This window comes from Hippopotamus amphibius, chromosome 12 (genome assembly GCF_030028045.1).
Source record: "Hippopotamus amphibius kiboko isolate mHipAmp2 chromosome 12, mHipAmp2.hap2, whole genome shotgun sequence".
Lineage (NCBI taxonomy): Eukaryota > Metazoa > Chordata > Mammalia > Artiodactyla > Hippopotamidae > Hippopotamus > Hippopotamus amphibius.
The window spans coordinates 64,479,745-64,497,647 of NC_080197.1; the positions used below are offsets into that span (position 1 = coordinate 64,479,745).

General features: G+C 40.0%; 2 protein-coding genes across 5 annotated transcripts in view; one reads left to right on the forward strand and one right to left on the reverse strand.

Moving 5' to 3' along the window:
• PLEKHA5 (pleckstrin homology domain containing A5) overlaps positions 1–17,903 on the reverse strand; it is a 233,168-nt gene that overhangs the window by 52,933 nt on the left and 162,332 nt on the right. For 2 of the 4 annotated variants that reach the window (XM_057703988.1, XM_057703989.1), the window contains 3 exons: positions 16,989–17,456; positions 10,392–10,857; positions 6,426–6,509 (listed from right to left, as the gene is read on the reverse strand). In XM_057703988.1, coding sequence (XP_057559971.1) covers positions 6,426–6,509; positions 10,392–10,857; positions 16,989–17,456 — 1,018 coding nt within the window. Of the gene's footprint in view, positions 1–1,046; positions 1,321–2,717; positions 2,772–3,584; positions 3,705–6,425; positions 6,510–10,391; positions 10,858–16,988; positions 17,457–17,903 lie in introns of those variants that run through there. The other 2 variants (XM_057703991.1, XM_057703990.1) reach the window with 2 other exon arrangements.
• Positions 7,992–8,288, forward strand: LOC130832996 (ubiquitin-like protein 5). The gene has a single exon (XM_057702147.1). The coding sequence runs from the start codon at positions 7,992–7,994 to the stop codon at positions 8,286–8,288; it is 297 nt and encodes a 98-aa protein (XP_057558130.1).

The following is a 17,903-nucleotide window of genomic DNA, read 5'->3' on the forward strand; positions in this document are numbered from 1 at the left end:
AATTTCAGATAAGGCATTTGTTACAGTATCAGAAATGAATTTACCTCCGATGCAACTCAGAGACTACCCTTTGGTTCTATTTTTCATGAATAGTGATAGGGATTAAGAGAATTTAAATCAATTAAAAATTGGCCTTAGGTTACTCTGATGATTTATTTGAGCAAGCAGAGTTAGTGTTGAAAGAGTATCAATTAGTACATGTTCTCTTGGTATGATATACAGTCTATAAAATGTGACCAGAGCCTCTGACTTTCAGGTTTTAAAATCTACTTTCAAATTTATAATTATATAAAACTCGTGAATCAGTTCATAAACCCAGGCAACCAATAATGTCTATAAAAGTACACCTGGTCATCTAGAATTGGCTACTGGCAGTAACAAGATTAAAAGCTGGAAATGTTTGATCTTAGTGAAAAATTTCATTAAAATTCAAAATTACCAAGGATTCTTTCTATATAACTTAATAACCTTACTACTGATGTAAAATGTAGGACAGTTCAAAGGTAAATATTTCATTTATATTAAGTGCAACTACTTGAAACCATAAAAATTTTTGACTTATTTAAAGAGAGATTTTTCTTTAGGAAACCTTAAGGATGTACACATTTAGGCATATCTGAGTTTCTGGGCAAAGCCCTCACCATGTTTTTATACACTGTCTAATTATTATCTAAAAATGGCCCAATTTTTGCCATCAGAAATAGTCTTATTTCAATGCAAATCATTATTTAAACTATCAAATTCTACAATTTTTCTCATTATCACAAAATTTTAAAAGTGGATTACCATAGCTATTTCAGGATCTAATATAAAAAAAGGTGAATTACTGGAAAAGCTCTGCTGACACGTTGAGAGAACGGAAAGGATCGATAAGAAGTCGAGATTTTATTTTAATTAATTAAGTAATTAACAACACACATGTATTCTCTTATACTTCAGGAGGCTAGAAGTCTGAAATCATTTCAGCGGGCCGAAACCACAGGGTGGGCAGGGCCACGTCCCTCGAGAGGCTCTGGGGGGATCCCCTTTCCTTGCCTTTTCCATCTTCTAGAGCTGCATTCCTTAGCTCCTGGCCTGAAAGATGAGACTGTAGAAGCCACCTGTAGGACTGCCAGCACGGAGCAGCAGCAAAGGCTCAGCATGGCGCAGCGAGGCAGCAAAGGACAGCCACAGAAGCCTCCGCTGGATCTGGGCCCCTGAGGCCAGGGGAAGAAACAGCCTGACCCAGGAAGAGGGGGTGAGGCGAGGCATCTCAGCAAATGCTGGTCTTTTCAACGTATCCACCTGTCCTCTCTCAAGAGCTGCTCCAGTTCTACGTGTCTGCAATGCCAGTTTAGATTTGTTGAGGTGAGTAGTAAATTAACAATAAATGAATAAACCACTAGGTTTATTTCCAGAGATTCTAGATAACTTCAGAGTCACATTTATATCTTTTTAACCCTAATGTTTGTGATACCCCGTTGTTTGTCAGAATTATCTCTAGCTTTATAGACAGAGGAGCTTTTAAGAAAGTTAGTCCCCATGTATCGTAGAAGCTTTCTGGCAGTGTGGAATTTTGAGGGAAGACTTATGTTACTATTTTGTTGGCAAATATGTCTTTGTTAGATTGCATAATGTACACTGTGGTTAAATTTAATAGCACCAGTCTCTGAAGTGAGGACTGGAATTTGGATTCATGAAATGCTGATTTCTAAAGCATTCTGATGGGCAAAACCATGATGAAACCATTTTGTGGGAAAATAAATTATATATTAACAAAAGCATATTTCTTTCAAAAAATTAAAAGAAAAACGATTGAACATCTTTTCAAGGGTTATCCTAATGCAAAATCCCTCTTTAAATATAACTAATTTAAAGCAGAACATTATTATTTTGTTTCAAACAGGGCAAATATAAATATGTAAATACTGTCATAACATTTCCATAGTAACCTCTTTCATTTGATAAAGTATTCAAGTTTGAACATTCTGAAAACAAGCTAAAGCAAGTTTTAGTTTAATTTACACGAAAAAAAGTGTTCACTAGAAGAAATTTTATGTTTAAGAACATAGCAAAAATTCTCATCAAATTAAAGTTAAATATTAACAGGGAAGTTCATAAAGGCTAACACTGAGGAGTGTTAGTCCTTGCTCATGAACTTCCACTCACACTTTTCAACATGCACCTTAACCAACCACACTCACTGCCAACACTGAGAGGACGCTAGCAGCTGCAGGTCACTATCAAACTGACCTCAGCAAACAGCAAACACTGGGAGGAGATGGCGAACAATTACAAAATACCTCCATCACACATTTCACCCATCGTTAACCTCCCCTTTGGGAATACGGAGCCCACCACACCCACTTCCTCCTGGCCTTCCAACAAGGAATTCACAGCTGGGTGTCTATTTCTTTAATTAGGTCCCCTCTGAGCTGACGTGAGCCAATGAGTACAAGTTTCCTTGGGATAAGAAGAAAGAAATCTGGAGAATCCAGGCTCTGAATTTCGGATACTTAGCATATGCACCCCGCCTCATCTCCACAACTGTCCTTTCTAACCTGGTTATTATGGTATTTCCTGAATTTCCCTGGTGACAGGTTTCTTAGTCTGCTACTTGTAAAAGTCACGCTATTAACTCAAAATGACCGAAATATCTGAGTAGCCTGAAAATTGTACTACATTTAAAACATTAAAACATAAGGTATGATACGTAAGAAAAATTCTTCAAATCCCACCTGATGATCCAAATATATGGTGTTCCTTTGAAGGTGATGTGAAAGGATTTCGTTCTAGTAGGCATCAGTCAAGAAACAAAGGGACAGAGAAAGGGTGCGGAATTCATGAAAAGGTCAATTTTGAAACAGGAAAAACAGGTAGTCTGCCACAGCCTATTATAGCACAGAACGCAACAACTTCCACACACATGCTCCCGTGTAAACGGTACAGATGATGTTTTCAATGATTCTAAGTTACACTTAGTTTTGGAAGAAATTAAGTAGACATGCACATAAGCTGGAACATTAAGCAGAAAAATCCTTCGAATGGCTTTAGCAGACTCAATGTTAGAAGCTTTATGTGTGAATTCTTTTCTGTGATATACTACTACTTCTTTGGATGTTTCTCCTATTACCAGAGGCTATTAAACCCTTTGAGAAACATTTACATGTATTCACTTTAAAAACCGAGAACACAAGACATTAAATCTTTGACATTTAGAAGGCAGTATTATTAAAACGAAAACCAATTCTCCACATATTACTTTATGGGAAATGATGGGACTCTTCAGTATGTTTTACCGGAGGTGGAAGTTACAGTGTTTGGAGAATGACAGCACTACTCTGAAGTCTGCGTGCACTTCCTCTCCACGACTGAAAGTCGGTGGGTGCCTTGGCAGGCAGAAGGCTATAGAGAAATGCATCCGACCCATGTTTCCCTTTAATGCCGGATAACCAGGGGAATTCTCAAAGGGTCAATAGGAGATGCCGATGTTGTCGCCGCAATGGTGGGATGGGCTCATGCACACGGCATCAAACGGATTAATGATGAGTGGCTCAGAGTGCATGACGAGCACAGACACACAGACACATCTCCCCATGGCTGACCTTTGGGCTGTGGGCCTCGAGCTTTAGCTGCATGAGCTGTGCTAACGTGTGCTCCCGGATACTACTCAGCTCCGCTTGCTGCCGTCTCAGCTTTATAAGCAGCAGCGTAAGCTCCTCTGGCTGAAGGAGTACAATTTAAGAATCCAAACAGTGGAAAACAGATTAATTGTGGTCTTAAGTGACAGATATTAAACCAAGATTTCTTGGCAAGTTTCCTCTTATGGTTGACATCAAACATAGTGCCTAGGCACTATGATGATAGGTCCTACATAAATGCATAGATATCTAGAGAAATAGAAGGAACAGTGTTACTTGATAAGATACAGCAAAACAACAATATATTAAGGCATTTTCTCAGAACTCATGAGAGAATATTCAATAGTATAAAAAAGTGCAATGCCAAAAAAATAAAAAAAAATTATAAAGGTTTGTACATGACAGCTATTATTAACACATATTTTAATGAGATGTTTAAAAAATGACACCTAAGCCTCTTATAGTAATAGAACAACACCTGCATGCCCAACACTCTATTTTAGAGAACAGAAGGTAAATGAAAAGAATTAAAATTCATGTAAAGCTTGGATGATATCTTCACATCATTAAGCTCAGTCAGTACCTGGGATCTATTAACTGCTTCCTAATTATATTTTTAAATGCCACTGTTAGTATTTTCACAGGATATTTTATATTAACCAAAAGACCAGTTTTTATTTTTAAGGGAAAAAAAATGTATTTACTACACACAGAAAGTTTCCATGTGTGCATAAATCCTCCTTCCACACTTGGAGGAGGGCAGAGAACCTTTTGGTTCCTCTGATGTCTGAAGAGAATAAACTTTCCAACGTAGATAAAATTCCTAACAGGCCAATCCAATATATTTTTCTTAGCTAGAAATGCAATAAAGTATGGTCATTGGCAGTCTTACAGGCCATAAAATATTATTCAGTGTTTTTCTGAGCTTTGTTATGATTAAAAACTGCACAGAGACCACAGGGAGACTCTGCTCACTTAAGGGCTACAGTTGTGCCCTTAAAACTTCCAAGCCAAAAAGCGTTCCCGAGATTGACTTGTTTCGCCTACACAGTGCATTACACTAGCTCTCTTCTGTTCTGTTCATATGCTGTTGCTCTTTATTTTCCACACACACAAAATTTTTTTTAGGGACACAAATCATTCTTTAGAAAATGGAAGTATAGTTGATTTATTGTATTGTTAGTTGCAGGTATATGCAAAGCGATTCAGTAACATATACATATTTTCAGATTATTTTCCATTATAGCTTATTATAAGATATAGAATATAGTTCCCTATTTTATACAGTAAATCCTTGTTGCTTATATATTTTATGCAATAGTCTGTCTGTTACAAATCAATTTTAACTGCTATTTGAAGTTACATAAAAGTTATTGTCCTCAAGATGAAAAAATGTCAGAAGCAAACCACAGTTACTATTGGATTCTCCAGATAAAACGGAGTATCTATACAGACGAGACAACAGCCTTTTAACAGTTAAAGAATGGGTGTGCGTGTGTGACCTGAAGAAATTTCTTAACAGGAAAAGAAGAGATGCTGTTGCTCTGATGCCAACCACATCTCGTGACCTCATGGCTGTGGGACAGTCCATATCTTATGCTGTCACATCAATCTCTAGAGGTCTTGCCAGAGAGAAAGAGGAGTGGACTAAGGAAGCAGTCTGAGACTCAGAATGATATTTGACAGAAATACTAAAAGAAGACCTTAAAACTCTGGTTTATTATTTATGGAGCTAAAGAGATTTTCAAAGGTATGAAAGATCACAAGTTTGCTAGATGTTTAAATTTGAGGCAAAATAAAAAGAGGCACAACTGACTCCTCCAAAAAGAGGAAGCAGTAAATAAATTTTATCCTAAATATCCACTAGAGGGAGCAAGGTAGAAGAGAAAATTTCACATGATACTTAGCATTATCTTATGATTAAGGTCTGTTTGTCAGAACAACAATCTAATGCTTAAAATTTCCAAGAGTTAAAAATTTTTAGTTATAGTCAAGCAATATCTACAGCCTTTAATAAATAAACCACAAGTAGTTTAAAGCCAAGAAATCTTCCTTGTATCTAAGCACGTAAGAGATGAAATAAAAGAATGTTTGAAAAATACATAAGATAAATTTGTTTTGATTACTGCAGGAAGAGGATTTTAAATAATAAACAACTATATGGTCTTCAAATCACATCTTCACAGAAATTGAGGCTACCTACTAATATTAAAGCATAGTTCCCCTGATAAAAGAATGACATTAAAATAAAACGAAGTGATGAAATTTGAAGAGTAATAGTGTCCTGGTAACATAACTCCTTTCCAATTTGAACAGAAACAATACTGACTATGAAATGATAAAGGTAAGTACTTATTTGAACCTAGTATTTGTAACAGTCTCACTTTCTCTGCATAAATATGTAAATCAGTTTCTTTTCTGCTCTCAACTAATGTATATAAAAATCCACAGGAGAAACAGGCCTGTGGTTTGACTACAGACACAGGGTTGCTTGTTGAATTTGTTTCCCTAACGAACTATCCAATTTTTGTTTTAAGGACGAGGAAATTAACATCCAGTGAAGTAAAGAAACACTCTCAGGTTATACAGTAAACCTGGAAAACAGCATCTCATATTTAGGCAGACATTGAAATGGCGACATGATTCCAAATTCTCCTTATTGAGTGTCTCTTCCACAAAACTAGTAACAGTTTTTCTCTGGGAGGCATGTCTCTGAAAACTCAAACTTAAAAGCTATGTCAGCTATGTGCTATCATGTGTAGCACATAAATAAAACATGATATGGAAAATAAATATCGTACTCACCGTTTTGCCTTGGAGGCTCTGGGGACTAACAGACTGTAAAGTCAGGCCAGCTGGCATTGACCTCCTGTCAGGCACATACACGTGCTAGGGTGATAAAGGCACAGTATAAATTCTGTGGTCAATGTCAGTGATGAAAATTATATTATAAAATGCCATTTAAAAGTGCTACTGGCACTTATGGAAAGAAGACAGATACTAAAACTTCTGGACTAAAATACAGACGATGATGAACGGAGTAATTCTATGTCGTCTGGCTCAGTGGTTCTCAAACTTACTGGTCTCAGGAGCCCTCTATATCCTTAGAAGATTTTAGTGACAGGAGTGGCATTATTTTAGTTTTGCAAATCTCTTTAATGTCTGGCTGGATTTTCACATTTGCCTCTGTATTCAATCTGTGGTGATAATCTCTTTTACGGGGAGTACATGAAGAAAATCCACCTTCGGTATACGTAATTGGAAAAAGGAAGAGAACTTGAATAGCTTTTTTGGATATTTGCAGATGTTCATCTTTGATATGGCACTAAAGCTTGATAAATGGTACTTTCTTAAAGGTTAGTTGCAAAGTGGTATCTGAAACTGTATCAATGAACATTTGTACACTGTCACACTGACATCCATTGGTCTATTTGTACTTTTTTCCCTTAATATTTATTTATTTGGCTGCGCTTGGTCTTAGTTGCGGGTCCTCCGGACCTTTTAGTTGCGGCATGCGAGCTCTTGGTTGCAGCATGTGGGATCTGGTTCCCTGATCAGGGATTGAACCCAGGCCCCCTGGTTTAGGAGCATGGCGTCTTAGCCACTGGACCATCAGGGAAGTCCTGGTCTATTTGCACTTTATTTTTTTAATTTTTATTTTTAAAATTTATTTATTTATTTTCTTATTGGCTGCATTGGGTCTTTGTTGCTGCACCCAGGCTTTCTCCAGTTGTGGCGAGTGGGGCTACTCTTTGTTGTGGTGCTTGGGCTTCTCACTGCGGTGGCTTGCCTTGCTGTGGAGCACAGGCTCTAGGCATGGGAGCTTCAGTAGCTGCAGCATGCAGGCTTCAGTAGTTGTGGCTCATGGGCTTAGTTGCTCTGCAGCATGTGGGATCATCCCAGACCAGGGATCGCACCTGTGTCCCCTGCACTGGCAGGCGGATTCTTAAGCACTGCACCACCAGGGAAGTCCCTATTTGCACTTTAAATGAATCTTTGACCCATCCATTCTTTCGTGACATCAGACTCGGGCCGTGTGGAAAATACTGGGTCAGTGAGTTATGCAGATGTCCCAAGCACTGGCATATATCAGTATACAAGATCAGCAGCTCCTATCTGTTAATACCATTGCTGATCTTTAAGCACCAGAGAGCTGTCAAGCTCACAGAGGCAGATACAAGACCGGCTAACATTTCACTCTGAGGAAGAGTCTGTCAAACACCAAGTCTGAACAACTATAGTTTGTTGTTTGTTCTTTCAAGTAAAAATGGTGTTTCAATAAAATTTAAAAAAAGGGGGGGTCTGGGCTCTGCACTCGAGTGAGGAGGTTGTGGTGTCAGCTGATTCCAGGCGATTCGAGGTCCAGCCAGTATGATCGAGCTTGTCTGCAATGACCTTCTGGGAATGAAGGTCTGTGTTAAATATAATACTGATGACACCATCGGGGACCTTAAGAAGCTGATCGCAGTCCAAACTGGTACCCACTGGAACAAGATCGTTTTGAAGAAGTGGTACCTGATTTCTAAGCACCATATGCCTCTGGGGGACTATGAAACCCAAGTTGGAACAAATCTGGAGCTTTATTACCAACAGAGCAGAAGTCCTTCTCCCTGCCCTTCCCTCTTCTCCCACCTCACCACCCACACTTGTATGGATGCTTGTTTTTGAAAATTTGTGTTAATAAAAATTTAGAGGCTGGAAAAAAAAAAAAGGAGCTAGTTCAGCTTGCAACACAAATAACTACTCAAGTGTTTTTCCCTGAGACAATCATTTACACTTTGATATGCAATAGAAATGCTTTAAATATATTCCCCATTTCATCACACAGAATATTAAAATGCTATGGAATGAAAAGTCAACACTGAATAAAATTATCTTTCATTGTTTCATCAAAGGGATTAAGTGAAACTGCTGCTTTATTTCTACTGCAAGTCTGTGGCAGTGAAGCACTGCAATGACCACTAGTACAGTCGGAGCCATTCCCTTGACTTACGCTAAGGTGCTAGTACTTTTACCCACCATAGCTTTCACACTATTAGAAAATGATAACACAACGGACAATGCCTTATTACTATAAATATAGTTCTGAGCTTACTTACAGACTCCCTGAAAGGGCCATGGGGACCCTCAGGTACCCCTTAAGGGTCCTTGAACCCTACTTTGAGAACCATTGATCACATCAAGGAAGACGATAGGACAGTTTGAAAGAAAAATTGGCAATGTTGGAGAAGTTTTTCGGGAAGAGGAATAGATGTTTAGTTGACTGGGAAAACTGGCTAGAGAGCACACACACATCTCATGTGCTGCTGAATCAGAGGATAAATTTTGGCCATGAGAACACAGTTCAACCGTGCACTAATAATCTGTTTTAGGTCAGATTTCTCTTGAATATTGTCACTATTTTTATTAGCCTTTGGATGTACCAAGTGACAAAATATTGAACTTTGTTACAGTGGAGTTCAAAGTGAGCCTTTTTTTGGTGAGACAAAGTAAAACTTCCTCTGAAAGAAAACTCCTGATTGACTTATTAATTTCTAATTAATACTTATTTATGAAAAAATCAAGCAAACGCTTTATGCAATGATGTAACCAAAGGAGTCAGCCCATCACAAGGATAAGAAAAGGTGCTTTTCAAAATGGCATAAAGTAAGAGTTTCTTTAGAATTAAAAGAAAGTGACAGAAAAATTCCTTTTCACTTTAGGACAGACATTAGAGACCTGGCTGCACACAGTGTGAAGGATCAAAACAACTGCTTCAGCATCATGAAAAGCTGATCGACGCAAAGCACTCCAAACTCACTTCAAAAAATCTACTAAGCAAGGCAACTTAATTTGCAACTTAAGGTGCAAATTAAAGCGTGATCTCTATTTATATCTTAATTTTTAAAAAAGTATATATAGAGAATTCCCTGGCGGGCCAGTGATTAGGACTGAGTTTTCACCACTGAGGGCATGGGTTCAACCCTGGCTGGGGAACTAAGATTCTGCAAGCCACGAGGCACAGCCAAAAAAAAAAAAAAAGAAAAGAAAAGAAAAGTATATATAATACCAGTAAGCATTGTTGCTTTAATATGAAATTGGGGGACTTCCCTGGTGGTCCAGTGATTAAGAGTTTGACTTCCAATGCAGGGGGTATGGGTTTGATACCCAGTTGGGTAGCTAAGTTTCCACGCCTCAGGGCCAAAAAACCAAAACATAAAACAGAATCAATACCATAACAAATTCAATAAAGACTTTAAAAATAGTCCACATCAAAAAAAATTTTAAAAACCTTTAAAAAATTATTTAAAAAAAAAGAAATTGGGAACCTGAGGAGATATTTCAATATGCCATATCTTCAGCTGGTTAGAAGATGAGGTTAGCACTTTTATCTCAGCAAAGAACACGAAGAGCCTGATACAAGACTGCAGGGATGCCAGTGGAGGGAGGGTGTAGAATTTGCAAGTGTGAGAAGGGCCAATCAAAATGCATGTGGTCTTAACCCACAGGGAAAGCTGATGAGACAGGCTATCAAGCAGGGAAGAATACATAATGCATCTGCTCCAAAGAGCTGCTTCTGAGAGACGAAGCATTGCAAGCTTAGTTTTCTACAGGAGGTCTGACACTGCAGAATACACTTCCTTAATTTTTATAACAAAAAAAGAGCTGGCTTTGCCTACCTCCTCCCCATTTTCCTGTCTCTTGCATTCAGAGAGAGAGAGAGCAGTGTAGTAGAAGGAAAAGGCAGCGTCCCTGGACAAGCAGGGAACCCCGGACAAGAAGACGTCTTACCTTGGGGTGATGGGGCCGGTGCCTGCGGTCTATCGTCACATCTCCCCTCTGAATGGGTGAAGACACTTCTGATCTGTAGGTTCGCTGCGGGGAGTAGCCCTGATACGCAGCTATGGAGCCGTGGGAAGGTGACGTGGGGATGGAGTGCATTGTCTGGTCAGAAATATTAACCATGGTTTTAGGACTGGTCAGGGTGCCGTGGCGAGGAAGGGTGCCCTGCTTGTTATAAAACTGACGCTGCTGCCACTCGTAAAGCTGCCACATGGTGTCGTCTCTCATGGACCTCCGCTTCTCTTCGGCTCCAGGTCCCGCCGTCTTGTCATGAGCAGAAGGGGTTACGCTGCAGATACTTTCTGGCCTGGTCTTGCTGTTTCTCGGGAGTGTTCTATAGCCTTCAGGGTAGCGGGCCACGATCTGGGCTCTGTGGCTTGGCATATTTCTTGGTAATGTTTGGTAAGAGATTACTCTGAAATAAGAGAACAATTGGAATGTAAAAATGAAGGAGAGTTGTTTTCCAGATTCTAAATTAGAGTCCTTTTTTTCCCCCTCCTGGTAGGTAACATATATACTTAGAACTTTTTTTTTTTTTTTAAGATTTTTAAAAAATTTTATTTATTTAATTTAATTTTGACTGTGCTGGGTCTTTGTTGCAGCGTGCAGGCTCCAGAGCATGTGGACTCAATAGTTGCAGTGCAGGGGCTTCGTTGCAGGATGTGAGCTCTTAGGTCCCTGACCAGGGATTGACCCCACATCCCCTGCATTGGGAGCACTGTGTCTTAACCACTGGACCATCAGGGAAGTCCCGGGACTTATTTTTTTAAAAGATCAAAATATTACCCAAGGTGCAAGTGATTAATGAACAATTTTAATCGTTTCATGAATTCTATTTGATGGATTTAATATATTAAGTGAACAGCATCTATGTCACTCACATAAAAGACTATTAATTCCACCAATGTACAGTCTGGTTTCAAGAAGGAAGAGTATCATGCTTTTTTCAGAAATAAGAATGTTCAAGATCGCAAGTCTGTCCTCATATCTTATTTGTTTTTACATAAATACACTCCCAGAATCTCATCTTCACACATCTCACCAGAACACTTAAATAGGGTTTCTGTGTGTAGATGGAACACTGGAGTTTTTGGGTTGTGCCGAACAGCGCGAAGGAAATGAAGGACTGCAGGTGGTGATGCTCTACAGTATCACATCCTCCTGAAAGCAGGACTGTTTGTGGGAAGAAGTACATCAGTCAGCACCTTTGTGGCTTGAAGGAACAATTTCCCTTGATAACTTCTCTTGATTTGAGAAATAAAAATGACTTGAAGCTAAAGCTCAAAATTTAATTATTTAAAGACAAAATACTTCAGCATAATATTTCAGAGACAAAACTGCAAATCTCTGGAATTTTACACTGCTTTAATATTAGTGAACTTTATTATTAGTCCAGTGGGAAAAAAGCAGTTGATCAAAAACCAGGAGGGTCGAGCTTTCATTCCTGCTTTCCCACTAACTAGGCAGACCTGAGATGAATGAGTCACACCTCTGGGACTGAGAGAATGTTCAAGTGTGTGTGTGGCGAAGACCAACAGAACATACTCCTTCTAAATACCTGGGGTTAAAGAAGCCTTAGTGGACAAGTTGGAACTAGAATGCAGACCTCTTATTTCCTTAAGCAGCACTCTTTTCATTATGCCAATGATTCCCAGACTTTTAGATTTAATGAAAAAGCAAACATCCTTCTATTTTAAACATTTTGCCAAAAGTATGAAAATTATTAAAAAAAAAACTTTACTATTTGATTGCAATGATATAAAGATAAAAAGATACCCCCAAATTAGGAAGGGCATAATCTTAGAGTGCTAGAGTCCTTCATATGCTACCGAAATCTGGCCAACAGAAACTTTTTGGGATTTGACTTTCTCATCTAGAAGATGGTTTGATCACAAAGTGGTCTTACAACTCTAAAATCCCATGTCTTATTTTGTTTTTGAAATATTTCCAATTCCTTCAACCATTCCCCTAAACTTCCTTCATCATGCTGACTGTCCCTCATCTTACTGAAAAGCTTATTTATTGAAAAACTTATTACTGGTTTAAAACAGGCTTGCTCAAAATTTACACCCCCCCCCCAATACTCCCACACAAGAACCACTTCTGAGAGGCCAACCATCTGATGGCTTTGAGGAGAAAGGTACCCAAAACTCTGATGTAAGCAGTAGAAAGAGTTTAATTCTTTGCTGCTTTCTCTTAAACTTACTTGATGATAACCAGATTTTCTAATATTTCCTAATTTTTCCCTGCTTGGTCTCCCTTCCTATTCCCACCTTCTCCGTTAAACTGAAAGGCAGAAACCAGATAAAGTCCAGAGCTGGCAACTCCAAAGCTATGTGCTTAGGAATTGTGTCAGACAAGGGAAGATGATTCCATCCAAGAAATTCTGCCCTGGTACTCTAGCAATGTACTCCAACATACCTTGGTTTATTTGGCCACTCATAAACTCAAGAAATATCATAGACACCTTACTGTGCAAGAAGCTCTGGACTAGACACAGAACTATATCAGAAGCATATACCGAAAACATAAATATTAACTTTATACTCTGTTTGAAAATCTGTAAAAAGATTATTTATAATCACATAAAACAGGGACACACATTTTTGATCTAAAACACATGACAAACTGCCTGTGGACTAATGTTTAAATTCCAGTTCAGAAAATCTGATTACACAAAACCCAAGCATTCACATGAGCTGGACCCTGGGGCAAAGATGGATATTGAACTTGAACACCTATCACGTGATCATTAACGGCAGGCTATTTGCCTACCAAGTTTGGCTAATTAGTGACCACAAAGTGTAAAAGGCTCTTCTGCCATCTTTGGAACTACTTTTGGAGAATTTTAATGGGAAATCTGGTTATCATCAAGTAAGTTTATTTTTATCCCATATATACTTTCTACCGCTTTGAGACCTGTTTTTTAAAAACTACAGTTTCCTTCAGTGGTTTTCCCCCAAAGAAATTCAAATTAAGCAAAGTGTGATTTACTTTTAAGTGAAAGCTTAAGAAACGAACTCTGTGAGTGCCTTCGTCGGGTTCAGTGCTCCATTCAGCAGCAGCTGCCTGTCAAACGCTGTGAAAACCCTGCCCCGTGATTCTGCCACGTAGAACAATGGCTTAGGCACCCGGCATCTGAACGGTGGCCGCCACTCACAAAGAAACTTTCAGGCTCTGTTCACAGATGCAGTCATCTACTACATGACTACATATTAAACCTCTATTCTTTCTATCAGAACTTTAGGAATAAAAGCCAGCCTTTCATCAAGTTTCATAAAATGAATCATACCAGGTATTACCATTATGCTTCTTCCCACCGATAAAAATTATTTCATTATAAAACCTTGCAACTACTTCTTAAGTATGAAGTTCATATAATAATGTAGATGATCTATTTTGGTGACCCAAACTGGACTCCAGCCAGTGAACCCAAAGTTGGAGAAGCAATGTGGAGAAAACCTTAGCTCAAAATAACCTAAGACCAACCTTCAAAAGCTGGAAGCTCTGCAGTTAAAATAAAAGAGTCACAGAGAGCCTTTATGTATGTTAATTACACCCAACCAAGGACCTGAAGAAGTGCTTGAAAACTAATACTTATGCTCAACAATTTAAAAACAAAATTAACTTCCAGATATTGAACCCCTTTGATTATACACATTCAACCTTAAGAAAGTATGATTTTATTTGAGGAAAAGTGATTCTATTAAGAAGTGAGATTTAATTTGCTGGGTTGAGATGCAGCAAATCTTCTGGCTGGGATTTTTATTATCATTTCCCTGAAAACAATTACCTTTGTAAGTACTTTCAAACATCCTTTCCCCCACCACCCCGCCCCGAACTACCTCTGGCTTTTCTTCTGTCTAATCAAATTTTATTTTTGAAACAGCAACTGTGTCTCACAATCGTCCCCTGGGAAAATTAGAAAAGTGAGCACTGAGGGTGGAGGAGAAGAAAATGGAAGTGAGCAACACATCACGGGGGATGGGTTCTGCAGCCCTGGTTGAGCTGCACTCCTGAGAGGAGGCTGGCTGACAACCGCCTGGAACGCAAGGACATTTGGCTGTGCCAGGTCTTAGTTGCGGCATGCGGGATCTAGCTCCCCAACCAGGGGTCAAACCTGGGCCCCCCTGCATTGGGAGCATGGAGCCTTAACCCCTGGACCACCAGAGAAGTCCCAAGTTCATCTTCTTATAAGCCAAACCTCAGTAACTCTTGCTTTCTGATTTCCTACTACCGAGAGGTGAGAGTTACACTAAGTCCTCAGTTAATTTTACTACGTTAGTTCATTACTTTATAAATCTTACATCACCAGCTTCCCACCTAACAACACAACACAACACTTTTTCTCATCCATAATCACCTGTTTTTCCCCCATTTCCTTCTGCCCTTATTTTTGGCCTCCTTTGCAGGCTCCCCACCTTTTTAAAATTTAAATGTAAACGTTCTTTCTGATTTTCCCTTAGAATCTTTATTTTATCCAGCTTCTGCTGAATGAATTTATCTACTTTCATCCTTACCTTTAAGCAGTATGTCCGATATACTGATGACACCCCAAATCTTTTATTCAAGACCTTTCTTTGGAGATATAGACTGTAGGCACCTCAAATCTAACCTGTCCAATCACTCATTACCTTCTCTCTTCCCAAACCTTCTCTATGCAGTGAAAGGCACTGGACCACGCTTGGTAACCAGACCAAAAAGCAGGGCGTCATTCTTGATTCCCCCCAGCTGCTCAAATTAGACTCACGTTTACCATCAAGCACATCCAAGCACTTCAACTAGCCTTGTCAATTACATTGTGAATACAAGCCCTTCCTCTTCTCATTTCACTCATTCCAAAAGTTTCTGAACTTTCTCCAATTCATCCCCCAGATTCTGCTGCAGGGGCGATAACTGCTGAAACACCAACCTGCATACAGCTCCTCTGGCTTCTCTCTCCAGCCTTGTTTTTCATCCATCAGCACAGCAGCCATGCCTAAGCCAGATTCTCGTCTTTGGAGTCCTTTCCCAGCTCTACTAACTCCCGAGTTTTGCATATCCAAACCAAGATACGCACACGAGCCTTCATATCTTGGCTTGTACTTCACTTCCCCTGGAGGCTTCCTAAACCCTTAGGTTGTGGGGGTTTGTCCCTGAACGTCTTCTTACAGCATCCTATTCTTCCATCACTGTTATTTGTCACCATATACTGTACTTGTCTGTTTAACTTTCTCCTCCACTAGACTAAGAACCGTTGTGATAAATCTACACCATATCTTTTCAGTATTTTACTTTCTGGCCCCTTGGTTACCATATCATAGTTATACAATAAGTATATGAAAGAACAAGTGCGTAAATGAATGAAGAAATGTTTAGATGGGGAGAGAAAGATGGCGGCGAAGTAGAGGGACGTGGAATGCATCCCTCTCCACAGATGCATTGGGAATGCACCAAAAGACACAATAATTCCCACAGAGAACCAACTGAACACCAGCAGACGGCCTTGGACACCAGAAAGGACCGCAAGGATCCCCACATAACCGGTAGGGAGGCATCTACGAGGGCTCAAAGAGGGTGAAGCGGCGGAGCCGTGGCAGACGGGAGGGAGTGAGAAACACACGGAGGGTCCGCACCGCAGCTCAGCGTTCCCGGACCGAGATGTCGATCCACAGCTGAACAGAGGGTCCGGAAGCGGGAGCGTGGGAACCGGAGAGCAGGTTCAGGGTGAGAAAATTGTTGCAAGTAAGGTGACGGACCGAGAGGACAAGAGGGAAGAGATCCGCGGCGAGGAGTGCTCGTCCCTGAGAGCTGCCCGGCCATGATGGCGGCTGCAGGCTGCAGGCTGCAGGCTCCCGGGCGGGGGGAGGAGCCGCAGGCATAGCCTCTCCCTCTCTTTCTTCGCCTCTGCAACAGGCAGCGGAGAGACGCCCTGCGGGCCACCTAAGGTGCTCAGGGAGAACAAGTACCCTCAGGCACTCGGGCGGGGCTAGATTAAAACCCCTTGGAACACCGGCAGTAGGGAGGCTGCCGAGAAAAAAAAAAAACAAAAAAACCCCAAGAGAGGCCCAACTCTGAGACTTTCTGTTTACACCTGAAATGCTTAGATGAATAAATATAATACTTAGTTCTGTGCATTATGAGTGTAAGAAAGCCAAGGGATGAGACTGAAAACTAGAAAACCCAAGCCTTTCCAGTATCCACATTACATGTCTCAGGAGAGCTGTGCATCACATCAAGCTGTGGAAGCTACTACAAGTTCTCACTGTGTGGGGCTGTGTGTGTGGTGTGTGTGTGTGTTCAAAACATAATCTGTAACCACAGCCTACGCCTTCTCTTGTGCTGGGCCAGGGAGGATGACTCCTTGCCATTAGTAAAGTTGGGTGACAGAACGCTGAGAAACAGAGAAAAAACACTTTGATTACCATGAAGAAAAGATGAGTAATGAAGCTGTAATAACTCAAATGCAATTTGACTTAATGCTCTGAATTGGTGTCTCAGAAACCAATCTCCCACCAACATAACAGGAAAGAAACCTGGGTTCACAACACATAACGAGACACTTACCCCCTGGTTTCCTCTTCATGACCTCTCCCCTTCTGGATTTTAATCCACTGTTCCAGCTGTTGCATTGAATTGGTCCTCTGTATGACTCGATCAGCCTCTGTGTGTAAGGGCCCTGTGTTTGGGTGACTTCCACCTCTAAGATCTGCCAGGCTAACATTGACTGTTTTGTTCTCTGAACTATTCACATTGACTGGCCTGTAGTGTCCAGTCTGACCGGGGCACGAGGACCCACTCTCATATTCAGAGGACAGAGAATTCAACTTGACACTATTAATCTTTGTTAAAGGTCTATCTTGGCCATCTTTCTGAAATCCGTATTTTTCAGCTTCTAATGCCTTTTTTTCTTCATTTTTGCTCATTTCCTTGTTTTTCTGGTTATTTTGGACCTCCGGTTTAATTAGCACTCTATGGTTGGGAAAGTTATTGATTTCTTTAGTTGGTGCATTTTCTGATGTAATCTTATCCACTCTGAAATCAGAGAAGAAAGCCAGAGTAAATCAGATGAAATAATGCACGTTATTTCTGGGATTCAATCTAGAAAAAACATAAAATTACCTTCGACCTTACAAAAAAAAACCCGAAAGTGTCACAGAAGAGAAGTCTGCACAAATCTCCCATGTTGTGGTATGAAAATTCAAGTACGACACCAGAATATATAAATAGAAAGGAGAAAAAAACACAAAATATACAGCATATAAAGCACGAGAGGACAAAAAGTGATGAGGTGTCCCCACCATTAGAAATCTGGAAAGAAAGCAAATAAGGCTGCCCTTTGACAGTGAAACCACAAGAATCCACACTTAAAAGACCACAGTAGCTAGTCATTTGAAATAGACAACATGGTTCCCAGCCAGGAAGGCTAACTCATCATGAGACAAACACGACTCTGGTTTGTGGCAATGGAAATTCTATTCT